Genomic DNA, 13730 nt, shown 5'->3' on the forward strand with positions numbered 1-13730 from the left:
GTTGACCTCCAGACAGAGAGAGAAAGAGGAGGTTTAACAGTTGACCTCCAGACAGAGAGAGAAAGAGGAGGTTTACCAGATGACCTCCAGACAGAGAGAGAAAGAGGAGGTTTAACAGTTGACCTCCAGACAGAGAGAGAAAGAGGAGGTTTAACAGTTGACCTCCAGACAGAGAGAGAAAGAGGAGGTTTAACAGTTGACCTCCAGACAGAGAGAGAAAGAGGAGGTTTAACAGTTGACCTCCAGACAGAGAGAGAAAGAGGGGGTTTAACAGTTGACTTCCTGACAGAGAGAGAAAGAGGAGGTATAACAGTTGCTCTCCATACAGAGAGAGAAAGAGGAGGTTTAACAGTTGCTCTCCATACAGAGAGAGAAAGAGGGGGTTTAACAGTTGATCTCCAGACAGAGAGAGAGAGAAAGAGGAGGTTTTAACAGTTGCTCTCCATACAGAGAGAGGAAGAGGAGGTTTGACAGTTGCTCTCCAGACAGAGAGAGAAATAGGAGGTTTAACAGTTGACCTCCAGACAGAGAGAGAAATAAGAGGTTTAACAGTTGCTCTACATACAGAGAGAGAAAGAGGAGGTTTAACAGTTGACCTCCATACAGAGAGAGAAAGAGGAGGTTTAACAGTTGACCTCCATACAGAGAGAGAAAGAGGAGGTTTAACAGTTGACCTCCACACAGAAAGAGAAAGAGGAGGTTTAACAGTTGCTCTCCATACAGAGAGAGAAAGAGGAGGTTTAACAGTTGCTCTCCAGACAGAGAGAGAAAGAGGAGATTTAACAGTTGACCTCCAGACGGAGAGATAAAGAGGAGGTTTAACAGTTGACCTCCAGACAGAGAGAGAAAGAGGAGGTTTAACAGTTGATCTCCAGACAGAGAGAGAAAGAGGAGGTTTAACAGTTGACCTCCAGACAGAGAGAGAAAGAGGTTTACCAGATGACCTCCAGACAGAGAGAGAAAGAGGAGGTTTAACAGTTTACCTCCATACAGAGAGAGAAAGAGGAGGTTTAACAGTTGACCTCCAGACAGAGAGAGAAAGAGGAGGTTAAACAGTTGACCTCCGTACAGAGAGAGAAATAGGAGATTTAACAGTTGACCTCCAGACAGAGAGAGAAAGAGGAGGTTTAACAGTTGCTCTCCATACAGAGAGAGAAAGAGGAGGTTTAACAGTTGCTCTCCAGACAGAGAGAAAGAGGAGATTTTAACAGTTGACCTCCAGACAGAGAGAGAAAGAAGAGGTTTAACAGTTGCTCTCCATACAGAGAGAGAAAGAGGAGGTTTAACAGTTGACCTCCAGACAGAGAGAGATCGAGGGGGTTTAACAGTTGATCTCCAAACAGAGAGAGAAAGAGGAGGTTTTAACAGTTGCTCTCCATACAGAGAGAGGAAGAGGAGGTTTAACAGTTGCTCTCCAGACAGAGAGAGAAAGAGGAGTTTTAACAGTTGACCTCCAGACAGAGAGAGAAAGAAGAGGTTTAACAGTTGCTCTCCATACAGAGAGAAAAGGAGGAGGTTTAACAGTTGACCTCCAGACAGAGAGAGAAAGAGGAGGTTTAACAGTTGACCTCCAGACAGAGAGAGAAAGAGGGGGTTTAACAGTTGACTTCCTGACAGAGAGAGAAAGAGGAGGTATAACAGTTGCTCTCCATACAGAGAGAGAAAGAGGAGGTTTAACAGTTGACCTCCAGACAGAGAGAGATCGAGGGGGTTTAACAGTTGATCTCCAAACAGAGAGAGAAAGAGGAGGTTTTAACAGTTGCTCTCCATACAGAGAGAGGAAGAGGAGGTTTAACAGTTGCTCTCCAGACAGAGAGAGAAAGAGGAGTTTTAACAGTTGACCTCCAGACAGAGAGAGAAAGAAGAGGTTTAACAGTTGCTCTCCATACAGAGAGAAAAAGAGGAGGTTTAACAGTTGACCTCCAGACAGAGAGAGAAAGAGGAGGTTTAACAGTTGACCTCCAGACAGAGAGAGAAAGAGGGGGTTTAACAGTTGACTTCCTGACAGAGAGAGAAAGAGGAGGTATAACAGTTGCTCTCCATACAGAGAGAGAAAGAGGAGGTTTAACAGTTGCTCTCCATACAGAGAGAGAAAGAGGGGGTTTAACAGTTGATCTCCAGACAGAGAGAGAAAGAGGAGGTTTTAACAGTTGCTCTCCATACAGAGAGAGGAAGAGGAGGTTTAACAGTTGACCTCCAGACAGAGAGAGAAATAGGAGGTTTAACAGTTGCTCTCCATTCAGAGAGAGAAAGAGGAGGTTTAACAGTTGACCTCCATACAGAGAGAGAAGGAGGAGGTTTAACAGTTGACCTCCATACAGAGAGAGAAGGAGGAGGTTTAACAGTTGACCTCCAGACAGAGAGAGAAAGAGGAGGTTAAACAGTTGACCTCCAGACAGAGAGAGAAAGAGGAGGTTTAACAGTTGCTCTCCAGACAGAGAGAGAAAGAGGGGGTTTAACAGTTGACCTCCAGACAGAGAGAGAAAGAGGAGGTTTACCAGATGACCTCCAGACAGAGAGAGAAAGAGGAGGTTTAACAGTTGACCTCCAGACAGAGAGAGAAAGAGGAGGTTTAACAGTTGACCTCCAGACAGAGAGAGAAAGAGGGGGTTTAACAGTTGACTTCCTGACAGAGAGAGAAAGAGGAGGTATAACAGTTGCTCTCCATACAGAGAGAGAAAGAGGAGGTTTAACAGTTGCTCTCCATACAGAGAGAGAAAGAGGGGGTTTAACAGTTGATCTCCAGACAGAGAGAGAAATAGGAGGTTTAACAGTTGCTCTCCATACAGAGAGAGAAAGAGGAGGTTTAACAGTTGACCTCCATACAGAGAGAGAAAGAGGAGGTTTAACAGTTGACCTCCATACAGAGAGAGAAAGAGGAGGTTTAACAGTTGACCTCCACACAGAAAGAGAAAGAGGAGGTTTAACAGTTGCTCTCCATACAGAGAGAGAAAGAGGAGGTTTTAACAGTTGCTCTCCAGACAGAGAGAGAAAGAGGATATTTAACAGTTGACCTCCAGACGGAGAGATAAAGAGGAGGTTTAACAGTTGACCTCCAGACAGAGAGAGAAAGAGGAGGTTTAACAGTTGACCTCCATACAGAGAGAGAAATAGGAGATTTAACAGTTGACCTCCAGACAGAGAGAGAAAGAGGAGGTTTAACAGTTGCTCTCCATACAGAGAGAGAAAGAGGAGGTTTAACAGTTGCTCTCCAGACAGAGAGAAAGAGGAGATTTTAACAGTTGACCTCCAGACAGAGAGAGAAAGAAGAGGTTTAACAGTTGCTCTCCATACAGAGAGAGAAAGAGGAGGTTTAACAGTTGACCTCCAGACAGAGAGAGATCGAAGGGGTTTAACAGTTGATCTCCAAACAGAGAGAGAAAGAGGAGGTTTTAACAGTTGCTCTCCATACAGAGAGAGGAAGAGGAGGTTTAACAGTTGCTCTCCAGACAGAGAGAGAAAGAGGAGTTTTAACAGTTGACCTCCAGACAGAGAGAGAAAGAAGAGGTTTAACAGTTGCTCTCCATACAGAGAGAAAAAGAGGAGGTTTAACAGTTGACCTCCAGACAGAGAGAGAAAGAGGAGGTTTAACAGTTGACCTCCAGACAGAGAGAGAAAGAGGGGGTTTAACAGTTGACTTCCTGACAGAGAGAGAAAGAGGAGGTATAACAGTTGCTCTCCATACAGAGAGAGAAAGAGGAGGTTTAACAGTTGCTCTCCATACAGAGAGAGAAAGAGGGGGTTTAACAGTTGATCTCCAGACAGAGAGAGAAAGAGGAGGTTTTAACAGTTGCTCTCCATACAGAGAGAGGAAGAGGAGGTTTAACAGTTGACCTCCAGACAGAGAGAGAAATAGGAGGTTTAACAGTTGCTCTCCATTCAGAGAGAGAAAGAGGAGGTTTAACAGTTGACCTCCATACAGAGAGAGAAGGAGGAGGTTTAACAGTTGACCTCCATACAGAGAGAGAAGGAGGAGGTTTAACAGTTGACCTCCAGACAGAGAGAGAAAGAGGAGGTTAAACAGTTGACCTCCAGACAGAGAGAGAAAGAGGAGGTTTAACAGTTGCTCTCCAGACAGAGAGAGCAAGAGGAGGTTTAACAGTTGACCTCCAGACAGAGAGAGAAAGAGGAGGTTTACCAGATGACCTCCAGACAGAGAGAGAAAGAGGAGGTTTAACAGTTGACCTCCAGACAGAGAGAGAAAGAGGAGGTTTAACAGTTGACCTCCAGACAGAGAGAGAAAGAGGGGGTTTAACAGTTGACTTCCTGACAGAGAGAGAAAGAGGAGGTATAACAGTTGCTCTCCATACAGAGAGAGAAAGAGGAGGTTTAACAGTTGCTCTCCATACAGAGAGAGAAAGAGGGGGTTTAACAGTTGATCTCCAGACAGAGAGAGAAATAGGAGGTTTAACAGTTGCTCTCCATACAGAGAGAGAAAGAGGAGGTTTAACAGTTGACCTCCACACAGAAAGAGAAAGAGGAGGTTTAACAGTTGCTCTCCATACAGAGAGAGAAAGAGGAGGTTTTAACAGTTGCTCTCCAGACAGAGAGAGAAAGAGGATATTTAACAGTTGACCTCCAGACGGAGAGATAAAGAGGAGGTTTAACAGTTGACCTCCAGACAGAGAGAGAAAGAGGAGGTTTAACAGTTGACCTCCATACAGAGAGAGAAATAGGAGATTTAACAGTTGACCTCCAGACAGAGAGAGAAAGAGGAGGTTTAACAGTTGCTCTCCATACAGAGAGAGAAAGAGGAGGTTTAACAGTTGCTCTCCAGACAGAGAGAAAGAGGAGATTTTAACAGTTGACCTCCAGACAGAGAGAGAAAGAAGAGGTTTAGCAGTTGCTCTCCATACAGAGAGAGAAAGAGGAGGTTTAACAGTTGACCTCCAGACAGAGAGAGATCGAAGGGGTTTAACAGTTGATCTCCAAACAGAGAGAGAAAGAGGAGGTTTTAACAGTTGCTCTCCATACAGAGAGAGGAAGAGGAGGTTTAACAGTTGCTCTCCAGACAGAGAGAGAAAGAGGAGTTTTAACAGTTGACCTCCAGACAGAGAGAGAAAGAAGAGGTTTAACAGTTGCTCTCCATACAGATAGAAAAAGAGGAGGTTTAACAGTTGATCTCCATACAGAGAGAGAAAGAGGAGGTTTAACAGTTGACCTCCATACAGAGAGAGAAAGAGGAGGTTTAACTATTGCTCTCCATACAGAGAGAGGAAGAGGAGGTTTAACAGTTGACCTCCATAAAAAGAGAGAAAGAGGAGGTTTAACAGTTTACCTCCAGACAGAGAGAGAAAGAAGAGTTTTAACAGTTGCTCTCCATACAGAGAGAGAAAGAGGAGGTTTAACAGTTGACCTCCATACAGAGAGAGAAAGAGGAGGTTTAACAGTTGACCTCCAGACAGTGAGAGAAATAGGAGGTTTAACAGTTGCTCTCCATTCAGAGAGAGAAAGAGGAGGTTTAACAGTTGACCTCCATACAGAGAGAGAAGGAGGAGGTTTAACAGTTGACCTCCAGACAGAGAGAGAAAGAGGAGGTTAAACAGTTGACCTCCAGACAGAGAGAGAAAGAGGAGGTTTAACAGTTGCTCTCCAGACAGAGAGAGAAAGAGGGGGTTTAACAGTTGACCTCCAGACAGAGAGAGAAAGAGGAGGTTTACCAGATGATCTCCAGACAGAGAGAGAAAGAGGGGGTTTAACAGTTGACCTCCAGACAGAGAGAGAAAGAGGAGGTTTAACAGTTGACCTCCAGACAGAGAGAGAAAGAGGGGGTTTAACAGTTGACTTCCTGACAGAGAGAGAAAGAGGAGGTATAACAGTTGCTCTCCATACAGAGAGAGAAAGAGGAGGTTTAACAGTTGCTCTCCATACAGAGAGAGAAAGAGGGGGTTTAACAGTTGATCTCCAGACAGAGAGAGAAAGAGGAGGTTTTAACAGTTGCTCTCCATACAGAGATAGGAATAGGAGGTTTAACAGTTGCTCTCCAGACAGAGAGAGAAAGAGGAGGTTTAACAGTTTACCTCCAGACAGAGAGAGAAAGAAGAGTTTTAACAGTTGCTCTCCATACAGAGAGAGAAAGAGGGGGTTTAACAGTTGATCTCCAGACAGAGAGAGAAAGAGGAGGTTTTAACAGTTGCTCTCCATACAGAGAGAGGAAGAGGAGGTTTAACAGTTGCTCTCCAGACAGAGAGAGAAAGAGGAGGTTTAACAGTTGACCTCCATACAGAGAGAGAAAGAGGGGGTTTAACAGTTGCTCTCCATACAGAGAGATAGTGAGGAGGTTAAACAGTTGACCTCCAGACAGAGAGATAAAGAGGAGGTTTAACAGTTGACCTCCATACAGAGAGAGAAAGAGGGGGTTTAACAGTTGCTCTCCATACAGAGAGATAGTGAGGAGGTTAAACAGTTGACCTCCAGACAGAGAGAGAAAAAGGAGGTTTAACAGTTGACCTCCATATAGAGAGAGAAAGATGAGGTTTTAACAGTTGCTCTCCAGACAGAGAGAGCAAGAGGAGGTTTAACAGTTGACCTCCAGACAGAGAGAGAAAAAAGAGGTTTAACAGTTGCTCTCCAGACAGAGAGAGAAAGAGGAGGTTTAACAGTTGCTCTCCAGACAGAGAGAGAAAGAGGAGGTTTAACAGTTGCCCTCCAGACAGAGAGAGAAAGATAAGGTTTAACAGTTGTCTCCAGACAGAGAGAGAAAGAGGAGGTTTAACAGTTGACCTCCAGACAGAGAGAGAAAGAGGAGGTTTAACAGTTGACCTCCATACAGTGAGAGAAAGAGGAGGTTTAACAGTTGACCTCCATACAGTGAGAGAAAGAGGAGGTTTAACAGTTGCTCTCCAGACAGAGAGAGAAAGAGGAGGTTTAACAGTTGACCTCCAGACAGAGAGAGAAAGAGGAGGTTTAACAGTTGACCTCCATACAGTGAGAGAAAGAGGAGGTTTAACAGTTGACCTCCATACAGTGAGAGAAAGAGGAGGTTTAACAGTTGCTCTCCAGACAGAGAGAGAAAGAGGAGGTTTAACAGTTGACCTCCATACAGTGAGAGAAAGAGGAGATTTAACAGTTGCTCTCCAGACAGAGAGAGAAAGAGGAGGTTTAACAGTTGACCTCCATACAGTGAGAGAAAGAGGAGGTTTAACAGTTGATCTCCATACAGAGAGAGAAAGAGGAGGTTTAACAGTTGACCTTCAGACAGAGAGAGAAAGAGGAGGTTTAACAGTTGCTCTCCAGACAGAGAGTGAAAGAGGAGGTTTAACAGTTGCTCTCCAGACAGAGAGAGAAGAGAGAAGCAGGTTTTTTTGTTTGTGGCCGGTTCTGTGTATGTACACCTGTGTAGGTGTGTGCGTGTGTTTGTGCGTGTTTGTGTGTGTGTGTTTTGATTGTGTCTGTGATCGTTCCCTCGCCTCTAGTATCAGATTTTTAGAAAGAGCACCTGCTTATGTCTGTGTGTGTGAGGTTTAACAGTTGCTCTCCAGACAGAGAGTGAAAGAGGAGGTTTAACAGTTGCTCTCCAGACAGAGAGAGAAGAGAGAAGCAGGTTTTTTTGTTTGTGGCCGGTTCTGTGTATGTACACCTGTGTGTGTGTGTGTGTGTGTGTGTGTGTGTGTGTGTGTGTGTGTGTGTGTGTGTGTGTGGGTGTGTAGTATGTGTGTGTGTGTGTGTGTGTGTGTGTGTGTGTGTGTGTGTGTGTGTGTAGTATGTGTGTAGTATGTGACATGTGACTTGTTTTGTGTCTGCAGCACAATGCCTACCTGCTTTGTATTTGACCTTCCTTACTCAGCAAACCGTGTTACTGCAGAGAGAGAGACAGAGGCAGAGAGACAGAGGGAGAGAGACAGAGGGAGAGAGAGAGACAGAGGGAGAGAGAGAGACAGAGGGAGAGAGACAGAGGGAGAGAGACAGAGGGAGAGAGACAGAGGGAGAGAGAGAGAGAGACAGAGGGAGAGACAGAGGGAGAGACAGAGAGAGAGAGAGACAGAGGGAGAGAGACAGAGGGAGAGAGAGACAGAGGGAGAGAGAGACGGAGAGAGACAGATGGAGAGACAGGGGGAGAGAGAGAGAGAGAGAGAGAGAGAGAGAGAGGGTGAGAGAGAGAAAGATAGAAAGCAGGCGGGTGGGAGAGAGAGAGAGAGGGAGAGAGACAGATGGAGAGAGAGACAGAGGGAGAGAGAGAGAGAGAGAGAGGGAGAGACAGACGGAGAGACAGGGGGAGAGAGAGAGAGAGAGGGTGAGAGAGAGAAAGATAGAAAGCAGGCGGGTGGGAGAGATAGAGAGAGGGAGAGAGACAGATGGAGAGACAGGGGGAGAGAGAGAGAGAGAGAGACAGATGGAGAGACAGGGGGAGAGAGAGAGAGAGAGAGAGGGTGAGAGAGAGAAAGATAGAAAGCAGGCGGGTGGGAGAGATAGAGAGAGGGAGGGAGTAAGAGGGAGTGTCGTAGAGGGAAGGAGATAGAGACAGAGGGAGGGAGTAAGAGGGAAGGAGAGAGAGACAGAGGGAGTGTCGTATAGGGAAGGAGAGAGAGAGAGAAATGGTAACACTGAGGGTTTTCTCAGTCTGGTCAGAGTCTGCATGTACACATTTTCTCTCTGCCTTGTGTTCTGTGGGAGTTGAGAACATACCAGATGTACTATCAGACAGCCTGGACCTTCACATCGCCAGGAGAACTCTCAGAAGCTTTTAAGCGGGTTGTTCATTTTGTAATTCTTTACGTTTTTGTTTGGTAGTTTTTGGGACGCTTGAGGTCCATCCACAGAGATTTGGTTCCTCCCTCAGTTCCTCCCCTCGTGCTACCAGAATGAGTGACCCTCGGATGGGGGAGAGAGACCACTCTCAGAGACTCTCACCCTTTCACAGGCTCAGAAAGCTGGACACCTGCCACCCCCCTGGTAACCGCATCGGTGAGTGTGTGTGTGTGTGTGTGTGTGTGTGTGTGTCTGTGTGTGTGTGTGTGTGTGTGTGTATCCCATCATCTTTATCCTCCTCTTCCTCTTCAGGACTATGAGGATGAGAGGGAGTTTTACTATGAGGGGCTCACAGAAATCGTATCCATCTTCTGCATGTGTGTAGTACAGTTCTGTAGTGTTCTGCTGTTTGTACTGTGGGACTGTGTGGCATCCCTTAGAAGGAAAATAGCCCCAAAAACCCAGAGCAGTGGCTGGCAGCAACATAGTGAGAGTCAGCAGTAACCAGGGGGCTTCTCTCTCTGTTCTGCTGCTGACATTTAGTGTGTGCTCCGAGTCAGAGTCAACTGTAGAACTGGGACAGCACTATGCCTGGTAAAGGCCAGGACCACTGTGAGAGGGATATATTTAGAGAGGTAGGACATTAAGGTTTCTGCATTATGATACATTTACATAACAACCATATTAGCTCCCCATAGATGTTGGTAAGGAGGTCGATGGAACTCGACCAAAACAATGGAAATGCCATGGAAACGTGTGTGGAAAGAGGTCGTGGGGGATAGATCCTGAATCTCCTTATTGTCCCACAGCAAAATGTGCCTGCACTTAGGCTATTGTTCACATGTGTATTACACACTATGTTGAGGTAAACATCAGAATATAACGCTTGTATGGATGTCAACCCCAACACATGTTCATGTCATCACCAATCAACTGCATTACAGTTCAAATGTACTTTGACTGCCTCCACTGATTTCTCTATGCTACTGTAGAATGAATGCTGTGTCAGCAACATGGCGTCCGTTCTGAAAGTTGGCCGAACTCTCTCTATATATGGCTGGGAGGGAGTTTGGCTGGATGCACTGTGTGTGTGTGTGTGTGTGTGTGTGTGTGTGTGTGGGTGTGTGTGTGGTGTGTGTGTGTGTGTGTGTGTGTGTGAGTGAGTTTTCTCAGTGTGCTTTACGTTTATGTAAACCTTTTACCATCAACAATATGTAATAGTTGTAACGAGTGTGCTGAGAGTCAGAAAGTTCAGGAAGTGAGTGTTTCATTTTTAAAAAACACACAAAAAACACAAACAACACACTGACATGAAACAAGAGTCAATAACACCTGAGGAAAGAACCAAAGGGAGGGACAGATATAGAGAAGATAATCAAGGAGGTGATGGAATCCAGGTGAGTGTCATGAGGCGCAGGTGCGATGATGACAGGTGTGCGGGATAATCAGCAGCCTGATGACCTAGAGGCCAGAGAGGAAGTATACATAGTCCTGGCCTTTTCCATCACCAATATGTAATAGTCCTGGCCTACCCACCTGGTCAGGTGATGTCTTACCCGATGTTTAACAGATGACTGTTCTCTATTCACCCAGTCCTATCTCCATGTTTACATAAGCAAACCACACCATGACTTCTCCTTAGGGTGACAGTGATGTGACAATACTGGGTGCTCACTAGTCAGGTGTGTGTGTGTCAGCAGGTAGATATCCTGGTTGGATTTATCTGTCTGGTGTCAGTTACTGTCAGGGTGATGTTTCCACATCAACACTGAGTGTTGGTTTCTGATGTGGCTATAGGTTACTCTTGGCTGGACACATTATCCTGTACATACAGGCAGGAATCAGCTGTTTCCACATCAACACTGAGTGTTGGTTTCTGATGTGGCTATAGGTTACTCTTGGCTGGACACATTATCCTGTACATACAGGCAGGAATCAGCTGTTTCCACATCAACACTGAGTGTTGGTTTCTGATGTGGCTATAGGTTACTCTTGGCTGGACACATTATCCTGTACATACAGGCAGGAATCAGCTACGTTTACGCAGTGCTTTTATTTGCAAATGACACACACTTGACTAGTTGGAATATCTGTGTTAGCTCAGATGTACATTACGTGACCTAGAGCTGGAGATAATGAACATATGGTGTTTACTGCACTGTATGTCAACAGTTGATGTTCATATGGACAGATGCAAGTCAAGTTAACAGGTCGTTGAGGGTTGCTGTGAGGAGAGGTTGAATTATAAGCACAGATGTAGGTAACATGAACAGGTAGGTTAGAGTTCTGGCGGTTGTCAATAATGTAAGAAAACATTGTGATTAGTGATGCACTGAAATGACATTTTTGTCCGATACCGATATCTGATATTTTCCTTGCCCCAAAAAATATAAATACCGATATTTAACATTTTAGCGGCCTTAAGCATTCTAGTACAGTTAAATAGTTAACACACACACATGGACACAGCACTCTAAGGCTCTTCATCTCGGTGCAAGAGGCGTCACTACAGTCCCTGGTTCAAATCCAGGCTGTTTCACATCCGGCCGTGATTGGGAGTCCTGTAGGGTGGTGCACAATTAGCCCAATGTCTTTCGGTTTTGGCCGGGGTAGGCCGTCATTGTAATTAAGAATGTGTTCTTAACTGACTTGCCTAGTTAAATAAAGGTTACACACACACACACCACACTGACCAAAAAGTTATTTTGTTGGCATTTAAGTATGTCCCCATTACCAGGAAAACATAAACAAAACTTATTTCTTTCACTTACTTGCTGTGCTGTTTCGTTGTTCATTTGTTCAGTCGTTTCATTCTCAACCAGGATTTCTATGGAACTCCGTTTGGGTCTTTGCGTGTTAAAAAATATACTCTTTAACATTATTTGACGTGTCAATTAAGTTTGTTGACCAATCAGGAGCTGAATATGACTGGACGTCTCATCATAATTTAACACCTTCATCATTTGTTTAGGTAGTTATTACACATTGATTACACTATCACTCGTATTTCATATGTCACAACGATTCATCGATACGTATGCTATGATGCTGGTGAAGTTGTCTCGCACACCTACAGTGCTGGTCATTAAAAAAAGATAGCTAGCTCATGGATGCAAACAATGTCCTTCCCCAAAAACATAGCAAAACGACAATCTGTTTCAGTAGCAATAATTAGCTAGCTAACTATATAGCTAGGTGTTATCATCTAAAATAACCCTCATTTATAAGACAGTTCTTATTTGATTAATGGTGGTCGGACCCATCTATGTGAAGCTAGCTACAAGAAGGATTAGCCTCAACAGTGGACTTTGCAGTTAGCCTGCAAAATAAAAGTATGGCATAATTCTACAATTTGTTTTCATTTGCATCACTGTCAATGACATACTTTTATTATAAAGGCAAACCGCAAATTCCACTATTGTGCCTAATCCTTAATGTGGCTAGCTTCACAAACACACAACCCGGTCTGGTCGAGCCTCACTAGCCAGATGAAGCTAGCTGGCTGCTTGTAACGGAAGCTTTGGGCAACATGGTTGAGTAGCTGCCTACCTATTTATTTTCATGAAGTTCAATTGAAGTTCAATTTCAATAGGCGAGCAACAAAGTGTCAACCTAACTAAAACATACAAGGATTCCTAAATCATTGCTAAGAATAATGAAAATGACTGCAGTTTTTACTGGTCATTGTTTTCAGGCTGGTTGTATTGGTTCTAGCTAGGTACCACGCTAAAGCTAGCTACCCCAGAAGTTGCGGTCGAACAAATGATGCTTTTTACCAACGCAGTATTGTAAACACATCGTTTGTGGCTGATGTTTGCTTGTTTGCAGACTTTTTTGTACAGCTTTGACAGTGCTACTGTATATTTTTTAACACGCAAAGACCCAAACGGCATTCCATAGTATGTATGTCGTGAAGCTAATAGCAGTGACGCTATTACTGTGTAGGGCAACATCTGACAAATAGCACACTTGGTAGTGTGTACCGGTGCTTGACCAGTCGGCGAAAGCCAACATCACCCACGACAGAGAATGATTGATTGTAAAGGGCAATGAATCTATTATCTTGTCTTTAATGGATTTCGCCTTTTGAGTTATCTCGCTGAAATGTTCTTACTCTTTCAAATGACTGCTGGACTAGTTGGCTGCTCGATCCACACAGCAGACATTGTGGGCTAGGTTAGGAATGCTGTGTTGCACGTGTAGCACAACATTTTACGTGGCGTCATTACATCATCTACCTACGTTATATAGGTATGTACCTCATCTACCTACGCTATATAGGTATGTACCTCATCTACCTACGTTATATAGGTATGTACCTCATCTACCTACGTTATATAGGTATGTACCTCATCTACCTACGTTATATAGGTATGTACCTCATCTACCTACGTTATATAGGTATGTAGGTCATCTACCTACGTTAAATAGGTATGTAGGTCATCTACCTACGTTATATAGGTATGCACGTCATCTACCTACGTTATATAGGTATGTAGGTCATCTACCTACGTTATATAGGTATGTAGGTCATCTACCTACGTTATATAGGTATGTACCTCATCTACCTACGTTATATACGTATGCACGTCAGCCTTGACATTGGTTTTGCACATAGGCGTTAAACTAGACATCGGCCGATACCGATGTTGGCGGTTTTAGCTAATATCGACCGATTCTGATATGTTCACCAATATATCGTGCATCCCTAATTGTGATTATAGTTGAATAATTTGTTTTACAGTATAGACACATTTATTGTGATGTTGTTGTTTAGGCCATGTTTTCTAAATCCCTTTTCACTCCCCATCGCTGACAGGTATGATGGATATCCTTGCAAATACAACCTCCTCCTCTTCTTCTCCCCCTCCTCTCCTCCTCACCTTCTCCCTCTCTACCTATGATTGTGCCCTTATATATCCAATCATCCCCTTTACTAATCTTTCCTTACTCCATCTCCTATCCTCGTCTCCTATCCTCCTCCTCCTCTCCTATCCTTCTCCTCTCCTATCCTCCTCCTCCTCTCCTACCCTTCTCCTCTC

General features: G+C 44.4%; 1 protein-coding gene across 9 annotated transcripts in view; it reads left to right on the forward strand.

The window, feature by feature from the left end:
- Positions 1-13730, forward strand: part of LOC110519666 (cyclin-dependent kinase 17) — a 113459-nt gene that overhangs the window by 61958 nt on the left and 37771 nt on the right. Inside the window, exon 1 of one of the 9 annotated variants that reach the window (XM_090203787.1) lies at positions 8470-8904. The exons of 6 other annotated variants lie outside the window; for them this stretch is intronic. In XM_090203787.1, coding sequence (XP_090059913.1) covers positions 8802-8904 — 103 coding nt within the window. In that variant the 5' untranslated portion in view covers positions 8470-8801. Of the gene's footprint in view, positions 1-8469; positions 8905-13730 lie in introns of those variants that run through there. 2 more of the 9 variants (XM_036947555.2, XM_090203786.1) reach the window with 2 other exon arrangements.

Source organism: Oncorhynchus mykiss, chromosome 16, assembly GCF_057628025.1.
Source record: "Oncorhynchus mykiss isolate SJ-2025 chromosome 16, ASM5762802v1, whole genome shotgun sequence".
Classification (NCBI taxonomy): Eukaryota; Metazoa; Chordata; class Actinopteri; order Salmoniformes; family Salmonidae; genus Oncorhynchus; species Oncorhynchus mykiss.